The following is a 21,890-nucleotide window of genomic DNA, read 5'->3' as shown; positions in this document are numbered from 1 at the left end:
TCTGACATTGCTTTCAACCTTGCTCTGACAACTCCTGCGACGACACTGGTGCCAAGCTGTATCGGCCCTTGCCCTTCCCTTGGACAACATCGATGGTGTGGAGAGGGGAGACTTGCTGCTTGGGCAACTGCCGGTCTTCCATACAACCTTGCCCAGGCCTGCGCCCTGGAGGGACTGAAGCAAGACTTTCCAGGCGCAGATCCATGGCCTCGCGAGACTAACGGATGCCATTATACCTTCCTAAAGACTTGAAGTGCTACAAACTAAAACCTCATATTTCATCTGGGTAGTATCCAGCCTGATGACATGAACATTGATTACTTCAACCTAGTAATTTTTACTCCTCTCTTTCCCTCTTATTCCAATACCCATTCTCACACCTCCCCCTTACTTCTTCACCTCACCTGTCTATCATCTCCCCTGGTGCCCCTCTTCCTTCACCTTCTCCCATGTCCTCTCTCCACTCCTATCAGCTTCCTACTTCTCCAGCCCTTTACCTTTCCCACGTCCCACCTCCCAACTTCTTACTTCATCCCCCTCCTCCGCTCACCTGGCTTCACCCATTACACTCTAGCTTGTTCTCCCTCCTCTCTCCCCACCTCCTTACTCTGACTTCTTTCCCTTTCCCTTCCCGTCCTAATGAAGGGTCTCACTCAAAACCTCTCCATCAATGCTGCTCGACCTGCTGAGTTCCTTCAGCATTTTGTATGTGTTGCTCTGGATTTCCAGCATCTGCAGAATCTCTAGCCTTAAAAATTTAAAACCTTTGCTATTTTCTTCTCTATTTTTCTAGAGCATATTTGATTCAAATTCATTCTCGATTGCCATTGACGCTCTCTCCTCTGGCTGAGAGGATAAACCCCTGATCCTGTCACTCACTCTATGCTCAGAAACACTTAAACTTCTGCTCTCAACTCAAGTCCCAGCAAATTATGGAAAAAATTATATTAAAACCAAAATGCTCAGAAAACGTTCTAACCCATGGGTGCCTTAGGGAGTCTCCATTCCAGTGAAGTTTGGCCTATTTTGTTTGCAGAGAGGATGATTTAAGACCAGCGAAATGACATCTGTCAGAAATTATCCAATTTAATTCACTCAGAGCTATTGACAGAGTTTTGTTCAAATTATTTCAGTTCATATTCAAGTTTTTATCTCTGAGATATATTCTATTTCAGCTCAGAGCTGTCAAATTTCTGGTAGGCATTGACTGGATTTTGTTTTCTTTATCTGTCCATCACCAAGCCATTTTCCACATTCAATAAGGCAACCAGCAGTTAGTGTCATCATAAAGTCTGAATTGTACAGGATATCAGTGCAAGGGAAAAAGCCACTGAATCATAAACCAATCCTTTTCCTTCTTCACGAAGGCACCAAAGATTTGTGTCCTCTCTCTGACCTTATCAGAACTAAATGCTGATGGAAGATGAGAATAAAAGCTGGCATTTTCTCTTCAAGGAGAAACGACTCTTCCTAACTCTTGTCCGACTCGGCATCGTTGGTGAGTCCGGAGCTCAGGACTGAGTGCTCGGTGATTGGTGGGTCCTGGGATCGACGCTAATAATCAAGGCTTAGGGGTCGATCCGAAGTCTGGAAGTTGTCATCTGGTGGCTGGACCCCTGAGTTTGTGAACCTCTTCTCGTCCAATAACTTCTCCATATACGGCGAGGATAGGATCCATTTGGATACAATTGAATAACCTATTGAAGCTTGTTATAAAGACAATAAAGATTAGCTCTATTTGTCACATGTACATTGAAACATACAGTGAAATTAATCATTTTGTGTCAAATCAAATCAGCAAGGATTGTGCTGGGCAGCCTGCCAGCGTTGCCACACTTCCAGTAGCAACATGGTAACAAAACTGCAACACACATCAAAGTTGCTGGTGAACGCAGCAGGCCAAGCAGCAACTGTAGGAAGAGGTGCAGTCGACGTTTCAGGCCGAGACCCTTCGTCAGGATTAACTGAAGGAAGAGTGAGTAAGGGATTTGAAAGTTGGAGGGGGAGGGGGAGATCCAAAATGATAGGAGAAGACAGGAGGGGGACGGATAGAGCCAAGAGCTGGACAGGTGATAGGCAAAAGGGGATACGAGAGGATCATGGGACAGGAGGTCCGGGAAGAAAGACAAGGAGGGGGGGGAACCCAGAGGATGGGCAAGAGGTATATTCAGAGGGACAGAGGGAGAAAAAGGAGAGTGAGAGAAAGAATGTATGCATAAAAATAAGTAACAGATGGGGTACGAGGGGGAGGTGGGGCCTTAGCTTAAGTTAGAGAAGTCGATGTTCATGCCATAAGGTTGGAGGCTACCCAGACGGAATATAAGGTGTTGTTCCTCCAACCTGAGTGTGGTTTCATCTTTACAGTAGAGGAGGCCGTGGATAGACATGTCAGAATGGGAATGGGATGTGGAATTAAAATGTGTGGCCACTGGAAGATCCTGCTTTCTCTGGCGGACAGAGCGTAGATGTTCAGCAAAGCGGTCTCCCAGTCTGCGTCGGGTCTCGCCAATATATAAAAGGCCACATCGGGAGCACCGGACGCAGTATATCACCCCAGCCGACTCACAGGTGAAGTGTCACCTCACCTGGAAGGACTGTTTGGGGCCCTGAATGGTGGTAAGGGAGGAAGTGTAAGGGCATGTGTAGCACTTGTTCCGCTTACACGGATAAGTGCCAGGAGGGAGATCAGTGGGGAGGGATGGGGGGGACAAATGGACAAGGGAGTTGTGTAGGGAGCGATCCCTGCGGAATGCGGAGAGAGGGGGGGAGGGAAAGATGTGCTTAGTGGTGGGATCCCGTTGGAGGTGGCGGAAGTTATGGAGAATAATATGTTGGACCCGGAGGCTGGTGGGGTGGTAGGTGAGGACCAGGGGAACGCTATTCCTAGTGGGGTGGCGGGAGGATGGAGTGAGAGCAGATGTACGTGAAATGGGGAGATGCGTTTAAGAGCTGAGTTGATAGTGGAGGAAGGGAAGCCCCTTTCTTTAAAAAAGGAAGACATCTCCCTCGTCCTAGAATGAAAAGCCTCATCCTGAGAGCAGATGCGGCGGAGACGGAGGAATTGCGAGAAGGGGATGGCGTTTTTGCAAGAGACAGGGTGAGAAGAGGAATAGTCCAGATAGCTGTGAGAGTCAGTAGGCTTATAGTAGACATTAGTGGATAAGCTGTCTCCAGAGACAGAGACAGAAAGATCTAGAAAGGGGAGGGAGGTGTCGTAAATGGACCAGGTAAACTTGAGGGCAGGGTGAAAGTTGGAGGCAAAGTTAATAAAGTCAACGAGTTCTGCATGCGTGCAGGAAGCAGCGCCAATGTAGTCGTCGATGTAGCGAAGGAAATGTGGGGGACAGATACCAGAATAGGCATGGAACATAGATTGTTCCACAAACCCAACAAAAAGGCAGGCATAGCTAGGACCCATACGGTTGCCCATAGCTACACCTTTAGTTTGGAGGAAGTGGGAGGAGCCAAAGGAGAAATTATTAAGAGTGAGGACTAATTCCGCTAGACGGAGCAGGGTGGTGGTAGAGGGGAACTGATTAGGTCTGGAATCCAAAAAGAAGCGTAGAGCTTTGAGACCTTCCTAATGGGGGATGGAAGTATATAAGGACTGGACATCCATGGTGAAAATAAAGCGGTGGGGGCCAGGGAACTTAAAATCATCCAAAAGTTTAAGAGCATGAGAAGTGTCACGAACATAGGTCGGAAGGGATTGAACAAGGGGTGATAAAACAGTGTCGAGGTATGCAGAAATGAGTTCGGTGGGGCAGGAGCAAGCTGAGACAATAGGTCGGTCAGGACAGGCAGGTTTGTGGATCTTGGGTAGGAGGTAGAAATGGGAAGTGCGGGGTGTGGGAACTATAAGGTTGGTAGCAGTGGATGGGAGATCCCCTGAGCGGATAAAGTCGGTGCTGGTGTGGGAGACAATGGCCTGGTGCTCCTTAGTGGGGTCACGATCGAGGGGTAAATAAGAGGAGGTATCTGCGAGTTGTCGCTGTGCCTCGGCAAGGTAGAGGTCAGTACGCCAGACTACAACAGCACCCCCCTTATCGGCGGGTTTAATAATAAACAAGGTAACAAAACTGTATGTCTTTGGCATGTGGAGGAAATGGGAACACTCAGAAGAAACATAGGTGGCCGTACAAACAAACGTACAAACTCCTTTCAGACAGCAGTGGGAGTTGAGCTCCGATTTTACAACTGACTGCTGTGAAGTGTTGTGTTACATACCTCATGGATATCTTGCGACTGTCTTATGAGGATGATGTAATGGGCTTGCGGAGGTCACAAGATGTAATTTTCCGGCTGGTATGAGATCACATGATGACATGTTCACCACAGGTTTAAAAGGAGACCCCTGGGGTGACGCAGTTAGCTTTCCAGTTAGGACATTAGACGGAGACTCCGCTCTGCTGCATATTTGCCTTATGACGCAGTTTCGATTTAAAACGGCGTTTTATGTTCTATTGTAACGTACAAAAGTGCTGGACCGGCAGTTTAACCAATTTCTGCCAGGTTTGTTGATGTACCTTTTCAGTAGTATTGGAGAGTGAAGACGGGAACCTGAAGGAGTCATTCGACGATTGAAAGGATCGACCATTATTGAATTAGTTCAAGAAAGAGTGATCTGCATGAGATAGCCTCTGCTAAAAGTGGCAGAAAAGGCTGTGCAGTAGCTAGTATCCAGAGGGAAAGGTCAGTGCCTTTAAACCGTTTTATTTCCGTTGTTGTGAATCCTGCGGACAAGGCAGGATCCGGCTGGGATTAGCATGACGTCGTGTCTTTGAGGAATTCTTTACTTCAGGAACGTCTCTCCTAATTTACTGTATAAATCTCTTGGACTTTCGAATTTAGCATTCTAAGAACTGTGTTTAAATTTACCGCTTTAAGAACTGTTTTCGCATTTACCGCTTTAGGAACTAGTACTGAGTGACAGTTTGTTAAATGGCCGTATAACAGTTTACTTCCGGTTAAGATTTTCATTTCTTTATTTTTTTTATATTGAGCAGAGTTTAATAAATGTTGGATTGTTTTTATAAAACCTGACTCATTTTCAATTCTATATTCATTGTTGCCGGTCACATGACAGTTGAGATAGCCGCCACGATAGCACCAGGGAAACTAATTTGTTTGCACTTACAAGCAATAGTTCATTATCAGTCCTGCTCCTAACTCTCTTTAAAACAGGACAAAGAACCAATCAGTTCAGGATCAGTTAGGAGAGAACAACAAATGGTAACTTTGCCATTGATGCTCACAAATTACAAGGATGTCACTAGGACTTAAGGACCTGTGTTTGAGGGAAAGGCTGAGTAGGTTAGGACTGTTGTGTATTTAGTATTTCAGTAATATTGTAAATATATTGTTTGACGAAGAACTTTTGTTTCTTTAAATAATGTATTGTGGGTTATCTGTAAAATCACATTAATGGCATACGTCAACACACCACCACATGATATGTGTGCACTCACTTAAAGTAAAAAAATTAACTAAGACTCACGTCTCTCAGTACTCCCGTTTCCTCTTGAATTAGTTTAATATTTTGGAGTACAAAACATAACAGTGGTGATGAGGTATTTTTAAAATGAACCTATGATGACTACCTACCTGTTGAAGAGCAGCGAGACATTTGAACTTATAAAAAAAAGCACAGCAAGAAATGATCAAGGAAAGTAACATAGCACAGCACACGTCCTTCAGAAAGTACAGACATGGTTGAGTTTAAAAAGGCAGAAAATGGGCAAATTCATGGGTTCAGAAACAGAGTACTGGGTGATAATATTCATTAATCAAAAACAAAAATGGCTGGCTACATTGGAAATATAGACACGTTCCATTACACAAAAGAAAACTCGAATTTTTTAGACTGAATGGATTGAGCAGTATTTTAAAGCAAATGAAATAGCCAATGAGAATCAAGAGCCAATTTTACTGAGTGCATTGGGTTTAAGGGCACACAGTTTGCTTAGAAGTTTGACTGCTCCAATCAAACCGGCTGAAATGAGCTTTGCTGATATTGTGAAAGTAATGCAGGAACATTTAGAATTGAAACCATTGTTGATTGCAGATTGCTTTAGGTTTCATAAGTGGAATCAAAAAGGTGGGGAGTCCATTTCAGCATACATGGCTGAACTGAAGAGATTGCCCGAGCATTATTAATTCAGTGATGGGTTAGGTGATGCACTAACAGATTGTTTAGTTTGTGGAATCTTACAAGAAAACATTTAACAAAGGCTCCTCACTGAAGTACAACTTACATTTAAAACAGCAGTTGAAATAGCTGTGTCAATAAACAGCAGATTGAGATGCAATTGAGTTGCAGTCAGGAATGAAAGTGAGTGTGAACAAAATTTCAACATCTAAACAGCAATCTGCCTGGCCATACAACTTGCGTTACCATTGTGGCAGGGGCTCACATGCATCAGACTAATGCAGATTTAAAGGTGAAACTTGCAGAAAATATAACACACACTAAATGATGGAGGAACTCAGCAGGCCAGGCAGCACCTATGGAAAAGAGTACAGTCGATGTTTCAGGCCAAAGCCCTTCAGCAGGACTTTGCGTGTGTTGCTTGAATTTCCAGCATCTGCAGATTTTCTCTTGTTTGTGAGAAAATGCAACACAGTAGGATACAAAGCGCATGTTGAGCAGACAAAAACAAATAGACTGCAGAGGGAAAAGAAAAAGAAAAAAGTCATAGCTTCACAAAGAGCAATAATCTGCATACTGTTGATAAAAAAATTGATAATGATGGAAGTGACACGGGAATGGGTAGCCTTGAGATTTATAATGTGAAAACTAATAATAGATAAGAATGTGGCTTACACCAAAAGTGAATGGCAAATTAATTAAAATGGAATTGCACAATAGCTTGGCTGTTCAGTCATTCCACAAAATGAATGGCATTTCAAAGATACTAAAATGAAGCCTGCAGATATTCAATTAAGAACTTACACACTGAAGAAAAGATAACTCCTGTTGGAATGACTTTTGTAATAGTGAAATACAACAACTAATAAGTCACTCTGGGCTTGTACGTGGTAAAAATAGGAGGGCAGCATTGTGGGGGTGTGTTGGCAGAGTCAGGGACAACCCGACTGGAGATCCATCCACCATTTTCCACATGGCTTGCAATAAAGGCAACTGAAAGCGAATTTAAACGTACCGGATGATTGCCACAGCAGTGCTCAAGGATGGCTTAGGAAAACTCAAATATATCAAAGGTAAAATAGTGCTAAATGAGAATGGCACACCCAGATTTTGCAAAGCCCCTCCAGTTCCTTGTACCATCTGTGATAAATTACCCAGTAAGCAAGATCCCAAGGAGGCTGAATGAATTCTTTTCAAGGTGAGTACAGCCCATGGGTAACACCCGTGGCCTCAGTAGCCAAGAAGAATGGACCTGTCAGGATCTGTGGTGATTTTAAGGTCACCATCAACCCAGCGGTGAAAGTAGATCAATAAACTCTGCCCACGATGGAGGATATCTTTAAGATCCTTTCTGGAGGAAGACACTTCAGCAAACTAGACTTAACTGAGGCCTACCTACAGGTGGAAATGGAAGAAGTGTCCAGAGTGTTTCTCACCATAAACACTCACAAAGGGCTTTATCGCTAAAATAGGATTTTTTTGGGGAATAGCATCTGGACTTGCACTCTGGCAGTAATCTATGGACTAGGTGCTGTAAGGCTGTCCGAGCGCTCAGTGTTGCCTGGATGGCATCATTGTTACTGATAAGGATGACAAGGAACATCTCCAAAATCTGAAGACAGTGTTAAACAGATCAGAAGGTGATGGGCTCAGAGTATGGCACAAGTATGAATTTGTTGAACAAGCATCACTTACTGTGGTCACACCATTGACGTACAAGTATTACGTAAGTGTCCTGAGAAAATTCAAGTGGTGGTGGATGCCCTAAGGCCAAAGGACATGTCATAGTCGCAGTCCTTTTTTGGATTTTTCAATTATTATAACAGGTTCTCGCCAAACATGATTACTGTGAACACATTACTACGATTGGGAATCAATGGCAATAGACAAAGCAGTGTGAGATGGCTTTCTAACAGTTAAAAGAAATGGTGACGTCAGACACTGTACTGACACATAATGATCCACATCATCCAGTGAAACTTGTCGGCTTCCTGTCACATATTATGACCGATGGAAATGAATGTTCTATAGCCTTTGCATCATGTTTCCTTTCTGCTGCAGAGAAAGATTATGCACAGATTGACAGACAGGCCTTGAGTCTGGTTTGGGGTTTAAAATGCTTTAACCTGTAATTATATGGAAGGGAGTTTATCCTTGTTATGGATTATCAGCCACTAGTGTCCATTTTCAATCAGCTTAAGGCTAGTCCTTAACAGCAGCAGCATAAGTGCAGAGATGGGCTCTGTTCCTTGGAGGACACAATTACAAGATCGAATTAAAGAAGATGACTAAGCATGGAAATGTGGATGCATTGCCTTGTTTACCTTTGGAAAAGGAAATACATGAAAAATTTACAAAAGAGGACACTCCTCTTGACATATTCACCCCGATGCAAATCATACATCTTCCTATCACAGCAGAGGTGATCCAAAGGGAAACCACAGAATGCCCCATACTGTCCCAGGTCTACATGCCCACCCAAAGTGACTGGAATGTGCAGCAGAAACGCCAGTTCACCCATTTTTACCAGGGCCGAGATGAACTTGCCCTTGTTGGAGGCTTCCTTATGTGGGGATTGGAAGTTGTATCATCCAAGGTGAGAGCCAGTGTTGGAGCAGCTACATGCTGGTCATCTTGGCATGGTTAAAATGAAACATTGGCTTGAAGCTTTGTTAGATGGCTTGGGATAGATCGGCAGACCGAGCAGCTTGCCATGCACTATGCAAGATGCCAACAGCAGTGCTTTTCCATCCCTGGGAATGGTCTGCATTACCTTGGCAGAGGATTCATGTGGATTTTGCCAGACTACTCATGGGCTCAAATTTTTTGATAGTAATGGATGCAGCTACAAAATGGCCAGAAGTGTTCCCAATTGCCTCCGCTAAAGACTCACACATTGTTGACGTGTTGAGAAGCCTCTTTGCAAGGACTGGTGCTCCAGAACAGTTAGTTAGTGACAATGGACCGCAGTTTGTGATGGAACAATTTCAGCCATTCATGAAAATGAATGGAGTAAATCATATTACCTCTGCATAGTACCACCCAGTTATGGATGCTCTGGTGAAAAGGTTTGTCCAGAGTCTGAAGAATGCACTACAAGCAATGTCAGCAGAACACACTAAACTAACACTGAATCAGAAGTTTGCCAATTTCCTCCATGCATATTGCAATTCAGCACACTCCACAACAAACAACTCATCAGCTATGCTGTTCCTGAGTCATCCCTTGGGTTCATGCATGGATCTCTTCAAACCAATCTTAGAAGGAGTATGCAGGACAAACAGGTGACACATTTTGAGGTTTCCTCAAACAAGGAGGTTCAATGTTTCACTTCTGGACAAGCAGTTCTGGTGAGGGACTACAGGGGTGATCTAAAATGGGTAATTGGCGTGATTAAAGATAGAACTCTCCTACACAGTGAAGATTGTGTCTGATATCATCTGGAGACGACACATCGATCAGTTGAGGAAAGCAGAGGTAATTGTTAGAGAAGAAAGGTGGCCAGAGCTGTCAGAACTAGTTCTTGCAGTCACAGAGTTAACTTCTACAACCACCATGGAGGCAGCTCCAGAACCTGAGATTGTTTCACAGCCACAAGTCTCACATGCCAAGCACAGTTAGCCCCCCCCCCCACCCCCTCGCCTTTCCTGGAAAGACGTTATCCCACAAGAGTGAGAAGACCTTCACAGTGATTAAATCTTTACGCCTGATTGGGACTATTAAAAATTTTACTATGCTGTGGATGTCTGTAGAGTAGTTGTATTACACAGTATACTGTGTATATAGTTGGGATGCATTTTATATTGAGTTAGAGCTTATGGCTAAGCTTATAGTTTATAGCTAAACATGGAGAAGTGTTGTGTAAATAATACTTCAGTAAAATTTAAATAATGTTGCAAATATTTAGTTTGATTAAGCATTCTTGTTCATTTAAATAATGCATTGCAGGTTATGTGTAAAAGTACGTAAATGGCATCTGTTATCACATCACCACATGATATGTGCGCGCCTCACTTGAAGTAAAAAATGAACTAAGACTTGCATCTTTCGGCTCTTTTGTTTTCCTTTGAAATAGTTTTACATTTTGGAGTTGCAAAACAAAACAAGGACTTCATTTCCTTAAGTGTTGGAGAATTAGGTAAGATCTTAGAGGTACATGAAATTATGAGGGGTAGAGATAGTATAACCACAAGCAGGCTTCTTCCACTGAGGTTGGGTAAGTCTGGAACTAGAGGTTATGGGTTAAGGATGAGGGGTGAAATATTTTAAAGGAACCTGAGAGGGAATTTCTTCACTCAGAGGGTGGGGGGAGTGTGGAATGGGGGGCCAGCAGAAATGTGAATCCGGGTTCAATGGCAGTATTTAAGAGAAGTTTGGATGCATGGATGGGAGGGTTGTGGAGGGCCTTTGTCCAGGTGTGGATTGATGGGCCTAGGCGGAATAACTGGCACACACTAGATGGGCTGAAGGGTCACTTTCTGTGCTGTAGTACTCTATGAATTTATGACAGAATAGATAAAATATATATTTGTTAATAGTCCAAAAAAAAGAGCAAGGGAGATCTCCTTAAAGCCCTGGCCAATTATTTGTTGCCCGACTGCTTCACTAATAAGATGATCATTAACTCATGCTGATGGGAACTTGCCAAATGAAACTTAACCTCCAACATACCAGTGAGTTAACTTCATTTCCATATCAGTGGCTGTGAAATGCTTTGGGATATCTCAAGAGTCATTGAAAGGTCTTTATCAATGCAACTTTTAAAAACATCTTAATGAGTGCATGCCTTGAAAAGTACACGGAGAAATGTTAGGAAGGTTAAAACTAGACATCCATTGCAGACAATTTAATAACAAGTTATGGAAAGAAATGTAATGTTGCTTATAATATTATGAGTCAATATTTGACGGGAATGAGCTTTAGTATATGTGCGAAGCAACAGCACAATTTTAACATTTTTTGAAAGACTTAAAAAATAAAAATATTAAAAATATCCTTCCAGAGAATAGATTGGTTTCAATGATACCAGATTACATTCCACCAGGTAAATAAGAGGACAAAGCATTATCACAGAGTACTGATACAAGATTAATGAGATTTAGATGTACCTTCTGGCGTTTTTCATATGTGTTTCTGTTTACACGAGGGCCATCTTCATGCTTTTGAGCTCTGGGAACTTCAACGCCCTGGCAAAGAATAAATTTATTATTGAAATGAAGCAACAACACAGATGTGTTTTTAGTTATTAAGAAGTTATATTAACTCAACAGCACAGGAAAATACAGGGTGGATGGACTTCAACTGACACTAGGATATATTTCCACGATACCTCATCAGCACACTGATCCAGACTTTGCCATGTATATGAGGACCTCTCTTGCCTATGATGAGGAAATACCAACCTCTTCTGCCAAAATCTGCAAGCTAAATTTGCAACTCTTGAGATCTGATGTGATCACCAGGCCTTCTGGAGAACATTTTTTTGAACAGCACAGACACCATGGGCCAAATAGCTTCCTCCAAATGGCAATATTCGCATTCATTTCAAGAGGACTAGAATATAATAGTGAGGATGTTGAGCCTTATCAGATGTTGATCAGATGGCACTTGGAGTATTGCGAGCAGTTTTGGGCCCCTTACCTAAGAAAGGACACACTGGCATTGGAAGGGGTACAGAGAATGTTTATGAGAATGGTCTCAGGAATGAAAGAGTTAATGTATGAGGCGCTCTGGGCCTGTACTTCCTCGAGTTTTGAAGAATGACGTAGGCTCTCATTGAAACTTATCAAATATTGAAAGGCCTAGATAGAGTGGATTTGGAGAGTAAACACAAAATACCCTGCAGATGCTGGGGTCAAAGCAACACACAGGAACTCAGCAGGTCGGGCAGCATCCCTGGAAATGATGAGTCGACGTTTCGGGCCAGAACCCTTCATCAGGACTGTAGAGGGAAGGGGCAGAGGCCCTATAAAGAAGGTGGGGGGAGGGTGGGAAGGAGAATGCTGGTAGGTTCCGGGTGAAAAACCAGTAAGGGGAAAGATAAAGGGGTGGGGGAGGGGAAGCAGGAAAGTGATAGGCAGGAAAGACGAAGAAGGAATAGGGGAAGACACAATGGGTAGTAGAAGGAGGCGGAACCATGAGGGAGGTGATAGGCAGCTGGGGGAGGGGGCAGGGTGACATAGGGATAGAGGAAGGGAGGGGGAGGGAATTACCGGAAGTTGGAGAATTCTATGTTCATACCAAGGGGCTGGAGACTACCTAGACGGTATATGAGGTGTTGCTCCTCCAATCTGACTTTAGCCTCATCATGGCAGTAGAGGAGGCCATGTATGGACATATCTGAATGTGGGTGGCTACCGGGAGATCCTGTCTGTTGTGGCGGATGGAGCAGAGGTGCTCGACGAAGCGGTCCCCCAATCTGCGTTGGGTTTCACCGATGTAGAGGAGGCCGCACCGGGAGCACTGGATGCAATAGATGACCCAAACAGACTCAGAAGTGAAGTGTTGCCTCACCTGGAAGGACTGTTTGAGGCCCTGAATGGTGGCAAGAGAGGAGGTGTAGGGACAGGTGTAGCACTTGCGCTTACAGGGATAAGTGCCGAGTGGGAGATCCGTGGGGATGGACGTGTGGATCAGGGAGTCGTGGAGGGACCGATCCCTGCAGAAAGCGGAGAGGGGTGGAGAGGGAAAGATGTACTTAGTGGTGGGGTCCTGTTGAAGGTGGCGGAAGTTGCGGAGGATAATGTGCTGGATCCGGAGGCTGGTGGGGTGGTAGGTGATGACAAGGGGAACTCTGTCCCTGTTGTGGTGGTGGGAGGATGGGGTGAGGGCCGAAGTGCGGGAAATGAAGGAGATGCGGGTGGGGGCATCATTGATGACAGCAGAAGGGAAACCACGATCCTTAAAGAAAGAGGACATCTGAGATGTCCTGGAACCGAAAACCTCATCTTGGGAGCACATTGGATTTGGAGAGGACGTTTCCTCTATTGGGTGAGTCTAGCACCAGAGGGCACAGCCACATAATACAAGGTCATCCCTTTAGAACAGAAATGAGGAGGAATTTCTTTAGCCAGAGGGTGACGAATATATGGAATTCATTGCCACAGATGGCTGTGGAGGCCAAATTATTGGGTATATTTAAGATGGTGGTTGATGGGTTCTTAATTTGTAAGGATATCAAAGCTTGTAGGGAGGCAGGAGTATAAGGTTAAGAAGATTAATAAATCAGCCATGAAGGAATGGGGGAGCAGACCCGATGGGATTGAATGGCTTAATTCTGCTCCCACGTCTTATGGTCTTAACCCTTTGAATTCACTGAACCTGTTGTAAACCTCCTGAGCATCATTTAATGGAAATAGAAATGAAACCCTGGCTATAAAGATGGTTACTACAGAAGGAAACTCATATTTGGAGGAGTTTTCATGCACTTCAGTGACTGAATGGAAATATAATACTAAATGCTAAATTGCTGCATGTGGAATCACAGGTCATAGTGTGGAAGGGGTCCATACAGTCTATAGAGTCCATTCTAACTTTTTGATAAGCAATCCTACAAGTGCAAAGTATTGAAATTTGGGAAGTCAAACTAGGGTAGAATTTAAAGAGTGAATGGTTGGGCCCTGGGGGGCGGTGTATCAGAGGTACCTAGGAGTATAAGAGGGACCTAGGAGTTTGCTGAAAGTGGTGTTACAGGCAGACAGGGTAGTGAAGAAGGCTCTTAGTATGCTGGTCTTTATCAGTCAGGCTCCTGAGTGTGGGAGTTGGGATGTTACATTGCAGTTGTACAGCACTTGGAATATTGGATACAGTTTTGGTGGCCCTGTCATAGGAAAGACATCAAACTGGAAAGAGGGCAGAGAAGGTGCATGGAGAACTACCAGAATTCGAGGATCTGAGCTTTGTGGGGAGGCTAGGACTTTATTTCTTAGAACATAGGAGAATAGCGCATGACCTTACAGAGGTGTTTAAAGTCATGAAGGGCATAGATAGGGTGAACGCCCAGAGCCTTTTGCTAAGGGATGGGGAATAAAAAATAAGAGGTCTAATGTGAAAGGTGAAAGATGTAAAACAGACCTGAGGGGCAAGGGCTTCATATGGAGGGCGATGTTTACATGGAACACAGAGAACTACGTATTTATGTGGGTGGGTAGGTGTGGGGGGGGGCGGCAGGAGTTGGGAGGAAAGGGGTTTGTCTTGCTGTTGTTCTTTTGTTGCTGTTGTGTTCTGCGTTATTCTGCCGAGCACTGTCAGCTTGCTACGTTGGCGTTGGAATGTGTGGCATCACTAGCAGGCTGGCCCCCAGCGTACCCTCGGATTGTTAGTGCCAACTGCGCGTTTGATGGTTTGATGTACATGCGACAAATAAATGAATCTGAACGAGCTGGCAGGGAAAATGATTGAGGCAGGTACAAAAACAATATTTAAAAGTCAGTTTGGTAGGTACATGGGCAGGAGGGGTTTAGAGGGATATGGGCAAATTGCAGGGAAATGTGACGAGACAGAAGCTAGCACCATGATTGTCATGGATGAGTTGATCTGAAGGGCCTTTTTCCATACAGTATTACTCTATGATTCTAATCTTTTTATTTATTTAGAGATACAGCATGTTAACAGGCTCTTCTAGCCCAATGAGATCATGCCATCCACTGGACCAATTAACCTACTAACCCGTACACCTTTGGACTCAGAGGAAACCCATACAGTCGCAGGGAGAACATATAAACTCCTTACAGACAGCAGCAGAGCTCAACCTGTGTCACTGCCACTGTAATAGTGTTATTCCAACTACCGTGCCGGCTTACCAATGAACCTACCCTAGTTTGACATCCCAAATTTCAACACTTTGCACCCGTGATCTGGTCCAACATATTTATTTTGTCTTCAAATAATCGGCTAATTCCTTTTTGAAAGCTTCTATTGAATCTCCGTAAGTCATAAGACCATAAGACATAGGAGCAGAATTAGGCCATTCAGCTCATTGAGTCTGTTGGAAAAGTTCCAGGCATTACATGTATGGAGTTAATCTGACTATGTTACTGGACCAACATTTCTGATGATTAAGCAGTTTCCAAGGCGATTTCTTCTACTGAGCTGAGATTGTGACACATCGAGTCATTCCCGGCTGCCTCCTCTTGGCTCCTCTCTTCAGAGCCTTAGGTGGAGTGGGCAACGTCACCAATTGCCATGCAAGTTATGACAATGAGCCTTCTTGACACCTGAGAGAACTGTGGGGCCATTTCAGACCACGTGGCAGTGGGCCAGGAGACACATACAGGCTTGATAAGGTGACAATGTCAAATTTCCTTCCTTTGAAGATCTCAGCAAAGTCAATGGAATTTTACAAAATTGGTTCAGTATTACCAGACTTAAGAGAAATTCCTTTCCCACTGCCATCAGACTCCTGAACCAATCAGCTCATTCGCATCCCCAGCGGTGCTGACACATATTTGGACTTTTAGTTGCACTGCTCTTTGTTATTCCATATTCCTTTTATACCACTTCAGACTGCAGTACAACCTCCACACTATTCTGCTGTTTGTGCTCACTGTCCTATTTATTATTAACATGCTTACTGTTTATTCTGTGAGCTTCGTACAAGGAAGGAACTTCAACGCAGCAGTGTATATGACGATAAACTAATTGCATCTTATTCCAGATGAATTTCAGATTATATTCTAGATTCTGTGTTATTGAATGATCATGGAATTCTGAAGGGTTAAATCTGCTTTGTTCATTTAAGGACATCACAAATAAAAACAGGGGGAGATCATTTTGCTCCTTGCTCCTCCTCATTTCAAATAACCACAGTCGATATTTACCTTAGCTCCACTTTTCTGTACCCATCACAAGTGATGGAATACACTCTTAGATGTATGCTCCACAGCCCTGAATTCCAAAGATGCACTCCCCAAAGGTAAGACACTTCTTCTTATCTGTCAGGAATTTGGCCATCTCTTATTTTGATACTAAACTTTGGTTCTAGCCACCCCAGCAATGGGAAATATTGTCCTCAAATAAACAACCTGTCCAAAACATTGCATGCTTCAGCAGATCACCTCCCATTATTTCAAAAATTAGGGAGTCTTGGTCCAGTCTACTTAACCTTTTAAACGATAAGATACAGGAACAGCATTAGACCGTTCGTCCTATTGAGTCTGCTCTGCCATTCGATCATGGCCGATTTATTTTCCCTCTCAACTGCATTCTCCTGTCTTCTGTCTGTAACCTTGACACCCTTACTAGTTAAGCAACTATCAACCCCCACTTTAAATATGTCCAATGATTTGGCTTCCACAGCCACCTGTAGCAATGAAAGCCACATATTTACCACTCTCTGGCCAAAGAAGTTCCTCCTTATCTTTTAATCGAAAGGGCTGTCTTTCTATTCTGGGGCGGTGCCCTCTGGGCATAACAGCCTAGCTATCGGAAACATCCTCTCCATCACCCCTCCCCCCCTTTCTTCTAAACTCCAGCGAGTACAGGCCCAGAGCCATCAAACACACCTCATACATTAACCCTTTCATTCCTGTGATAATTCTCGTAAACCTCCCCTGGATACTCTCCAGTGCCAGCACATCCTACTCATGATACTCCAAGTGCAGTCAGACCGATGCCTTATAAACCCTCAGCATTATGTCGTTGCTTTTATATTCTAGTCCTCTTAAAACGAATGCTAACGTTGCACTTGCCTTCTCAAAGGATAATCCCAAGCCAGCCCCACCTGTCCAAGAATCCAATGTGTGTACTTTTGTCTATTGCAAATACATGCAGCCTTAAGTGGAGACCAGACTTGTACACAATCCAGTCTCACTAGGGTCAGATTTAAACGTAGATTACTCTTGAATGTAAAACCTCTTGCAATAAACAAACATACCATTCGCCCTTTTAATCATTTGCTGTATTGGCACATTACCTTTCATTGATTCATATACCAAGACACTCAGACCCCTGTGAACATAACAAGTTTCGATCTTTCTACATATATCAAATAAATTCTACTCTTTTACTTTTTCAACCAAAGTGATAGGCATAGATAAAATGAGTAGCCAGCGCCTTTATTCCAGGGCAGCGAGGGCTAATACCCCAGGACATTTTGTTTTAAGGTGATAGGAGCAAATTATAAACACAAGAGATTCTGCAGATTTTGGAAATCCAGAGCAACACACACAAAGTGCTGGAGGAACTCAACAGGTCAGGCAACATCTACAGAGGGGAATAACACCCTGATGAAGGGTCTTGGCCTGAAACGCTGCCTGTTACTTTTCCCTCCAGAGATGCTGCCTGACCTGCTGAATTCCACCAGAATTTTGTCTGTGTCGCAAAGGTGATTGGAGAAAAGTTTACAGGAGATGACAGAGATAGTGGGTGTGCATATGGAACGCACTGCCGGGGTAGTGTACAGGCAAATACATTAGGGACATTTAAGCAACTCTTAGAGAGGCACATGAATGAAAGAAAAATGGAGGGTTATGTGTTGTGTAGGAGGGAAGGGTTAGATTGAACACTGGGTAGTGTAAAAGTAGTGTACAACATTGTGGGCTGAAGGGTCTGCACTGCTCTGTACTGCTCTTGCATACTTCATGCAAGTTACCCTCCATGTAGCATCAGCAGTCTTGGATACATTACCCTAGCTCTTCTCACAGTGGTTGCATTTGCAACCTTCCAGTTCGTGAAAAGGTTCTAAAATCTATCAAAGTTTGGGAGATGACACCTAGTTTATTTGTAACTCCATAGACGTCTCTTTCAAAGGTTGCGTCACCTGGAGATGACTTACTGAATTTCAGTCCTATTACTTTCTCCAATTCTATTTTTAACTAATGTAACACACATAAAATGCTGGAAGAACTCAACAGGTCAGGGAGGGTCTACGGAAAAGGGTAAACAGTTGACACTTCGGGGTGAGATCTTCTTCAAGACTGATGTTAGTTTCCTTCAGCACCACATTAACTGTAGATATTGGTCACTTATAACCCTACATGGAACATAGAACATAGAAACTTACAGCACATTACAGGCCCTTCAGCCCAAAATTTTATGCTGATCATGTAACCTACTCTAGAGACTGCCGAATTTCCCTTGTGCATAGCCCTCTATTTTTCTAAGCTCCATGTACCTGTCTAAGAGGCTTTTAAAAGACCCTATTGTATCCACTTCTACCACTGCTGCCGGCCACACACCCACACTCTCATAAGGTATGCCCTCCAGTCCAGGCAACATCCTTGTAAATCTCCTCTGCACTTTCTCTATAGCATTCACTGTAGTGGTGAGAAATACTAACATCCATAATGGTTAATAGATTGTTTCCATTTGCTTCATGAAGGACCCTTGCCCACCCAAGACAAGCCCTCTTCTTGTTACCCTCATTGAAGAAGAGAGAAGGTACAGGAACCTGAAGACCCATAAGAACAACTTCTTCCCCTCCACCATTAGATTTATGAATGGCTCATAAGCCCATGAACATGATCTCGTTGTTCCTATTTTTTCACTATATTTATTTTGCAATTTATAGTAACTTCACGTCTTTGCACGATATTGCTGCTGCAAATCAGCAAATGTCACATTATATAAAACAGTGATAATAGACCTGATTCTGATTTCAATTATGCTATCGAACTTTAAATAATATAGAACATGGAACAGTACAGCATAGGTGTAGGCCCCCTAATCTGCCATGCCTGTGCTATGATGTTAGTTTAAGCTGATCCCATTTGCCTGCACATGGTCTATATCTTCACTGATTGCCTGTTGAACTGCTTTTCAAAATGGCTCAAACATTACTATTGTATCTGCATTTACTATTTTCCCTGGCATTCTTTGCCTAAAAAAGCTTGTCCTACACTTCTCCTTTAAACATCCCCCTTCTCACCTTAAACGTATACCTATTGGTTTTGACATTTCCATGCTGAAGAAGAAAAGTATCTGATCCTTCAGTACTGTCTTTCCATAATCTTTCCCCACACTGATTATGATTAAATGTATTGTGTACTTTTGTTGTTGGATCTGCAGATGATACAGTTTAGAGGTTCTTTGGAAGTCAGGAACAAGAAATAAATCTTGTGGCTACAGCCATTTTAAGTGTTTATAACAAAGACATAACAGTAATCAATCAGTAAGAAAGATCAAGTAAAAAACTAAAGGAAGAAAAATATTTTTGCCTTGTGAGTGTCTTTATACAGAAAACTAGTTCAGACTAGACAGATAAGAAAATACTTTTGTTGAGAACAGCCTATGAAGCAATTTGATTTATGCTTGCGTGACACAGGCCGCAAGTACCTGGGGGTGCACCTGGATGACAGACTTAAGTGGAGCACCAACACAGAGGCTGTGTATAAGAAGGGCCAGAATCGCCTCTACTGTCCGTTGTTGCCAAGACAATCTCCTATGTGGTGGTGTACTGGGGCAATGGCATCAACACGAGTGATGCCAACAGGCTCAATAAACTGATTAAAAAGGCTGGCTCTGTTATAGGAGTCAAAATGGTCACACTAGAGGCTCTGGTAGAAAAAAGGACCCTAAGGAAAATCCTGGCAATTCTGGAAAATGTTTCTCACCCTTTGCATGCCACCTTGGCTGAACAGAGGAGCACTTTTAGTAATAGACTAAGACAACAGTGCTGTTCCAAAGAGCGCAATATGAAGTCATTCTTACCCTCGACTATTAGGCTCTATAATGAGTCAATCTATGGCCGGGGAAGTGACAACCACCCCCGCCCCCCTGTTAGCCTGTTTGAGGTAACTTATTTTTTATCCTTTATTACTTCTCTTCTAATATTTGTATATTTGTGCCCTTGCAATGCTACTGTGACACTATAATTTTGCTTGGGATCAATAATGTATCTATCTATCTATCTATCCAAAGAAACTAAAAAAAAACAAAGCCAACTATACTACAAATTACTGAAAATCCACTGAACATTAACAGAAAAACAAGTAATTGTTCAAACGTATAAGCAAGCGTAAAGAAAGTTAAATTACAAAAAAAATAAGAATTTAAAGCCTAATCCATCACTATCATGTTAGTTTGTTCTGTCCCTTCCTGACACGTTTTCGTGATGTCACCGATGTCACTACTCTGCACTTAATCTACTCATTCTGCGAACTGCTGGAAACACTCACAGGTCAGTCAGCATCGATGGAACCACAAAGTGTTAACATTTCAGACCAGAAGCTCTTTTCTCATATGCTTCCCGACCTGCTGTCTCCAGAGATTTTTCAGGTTTTCTTTCAGACTTGTAGCATCTTTTTGATTTACACATTGCCTCATTATTTTCTAACCTTGTTAACTTTCATCGCCTTATTAATTTTCTAACTGTCCCCTTCATCTGAATACTACAAAATTCTACATTTTAAAACTGTATATACAGTCCTAGCAATATGAACCAATAAAGGTCCCATTCTGAAACACATAAAGGCCATCCCTGTTTTCCCAGTACTGTGTCTGCTCCCCACGAATTAAAAACAGAAGAGATTCTGCAGATGCTGGAAATTCATAGCGACACACAAATTGCTGTCGGAGCTCAGCAGGTGAGGCAGTATCTACAGAGAAGAATAGGTGGTAGACATTTTGGGCCAAGACACTTCGCCATGAGCCCGATGAAATGTCTCAGTTCGAAACATCACCTGTTTATTCCTCTCCTTACATGCTACCTGACCTGTTATTTTGTGTGTGTTCCCCATGAATTAAAATCCTCTTCTCTGTCACCAAACTTTGATCTAACGGTTCAAAACTTCAATGCATTTCTCTCATGCTTGTACATAGTTTAAGTAGACAAGCAGTGTTAGTTATCAGATCTGAACATTTTAACACTTACATTCAGTTCTGCAAAGTCTCCTGCGATTATTTCAAGACTTTGTACTTCAGAGGTGAACAAGAGCCAAGCGAAAAGGATAAGGTGTTTCATAGTGCACTGAGGCTCTCACTCTGCGAACAGTGAGACTAGGTTTGGATCTGACTGTTCTTTTATAAGTTCAGATGAAAAACAACAAAAAAAAAGTTGCATTTGAAGTTCCTTCCTTGATCCAATGAACGTGTTGCCCTCAGCTCCAGTCAATATTTGTACTGAGTGAGTTTCCAAATGCCCAAATATGCTGTAGAGGTTGTATAAACACAGGTTGTTCTCTGGTTCTTTTAGCAGATAACCACTGAAAGCGTGATTGATTTTGATTTTGATTTGTAGGTCCCTTGTATTGTATTAGATTATATTCCACGCAGTTCAAAGAATAAAGCCATTTCTACTGCTGAGAGAAACCGACTGTATTTTACATATGAAAGTGGTGGAACAAAAGGCCACAAGAAAGAAGCTGTTTGGATCCTCGAACTTGTTCTGTTGTTCAAAAATCATAAATACAAGAGATTCTGCAGATGCTGAAAATCCAGAACACACACAAAACTCAGCAGGTCAGGCAGCTTCTATGGGGGCGGGGAGGAAGGGGTAAAAAGTTGATGTTTCGAGCCGAGACCCTTCATCAGGACTGGAAAGGAAGGGGACAGAAGCCAGAATAGGAAGGTGGGATGGAGTGGGAAGGGGAAACCAGGTGACGGGGAGGGGAGAGTGAAGTGCGAAGCTGGAATGTGATTAGTGGAAAAGGTAAAGCACCGAAAAAGATAGAATCTGATAGTAGAGGAGAGTGGATCATGAGAGAAAGGGAGGTGAACCGGAGGGAGGTTCCTTCTTCTTCAGCCCATTACCTTTTCCATCTATCACCTCCCAGCTTGTCAATTTATCCCTCATCTCCTATCCTCT

At 43.1% G+C, this 21,890-nt stretch overlaps 1 protein-coding gene across 1 annotated transcript in view; it reads right to left on the bottom strand.

Moving 5' to 3' along the window:
- The window catches only part of itih2 (inter-alpha-trypsin inhibitor heavy chain 2), a 108,227-nt gene extending 87,163 nt beyond the window's left edge, over positions 1–21,064 (bottom strand). Inside the window, exons 1-2 of the mRNA XM_072241813.1 lie at positions 20,958–21,064; positions 11,257–11,334 (exon numbers count right to left, since the gene is read on the bottom strand). Coding sequence (XP_072097914.1) covers positions 11,257–11,334; positions 20,958–21,047 — 168 coding nt within the window. The 5' untranslated portion in view covers positions 21,048–21,064. The remainder of the gene's footprint in view (positions 1–11,256; positions 11,335–20,957) is intronic.
- Positions 21,065–21,890: the final 826 nt, after the last annotated feature.

The sequence above is a fragment of the Mobula birostris genome, chromosome 23 (assembly GCF_030028105.1).
Source record: "Mobula birostris isolate sMobBir1 chromosome 23, sMobBir1.hap1, whole genome shotgun sequence".
NCBI classification, from domain to species: Eukaryota; Metazoa; Chordata; class Chondrichthyes; order Myliobatiformes; family Myliobatidae; genus Mobula; species Mobula birostris.
Note: the sequence above shows the minus strand (reverse complement) of the source record. Positions and strands in the feature narration are given on the sequence as shown.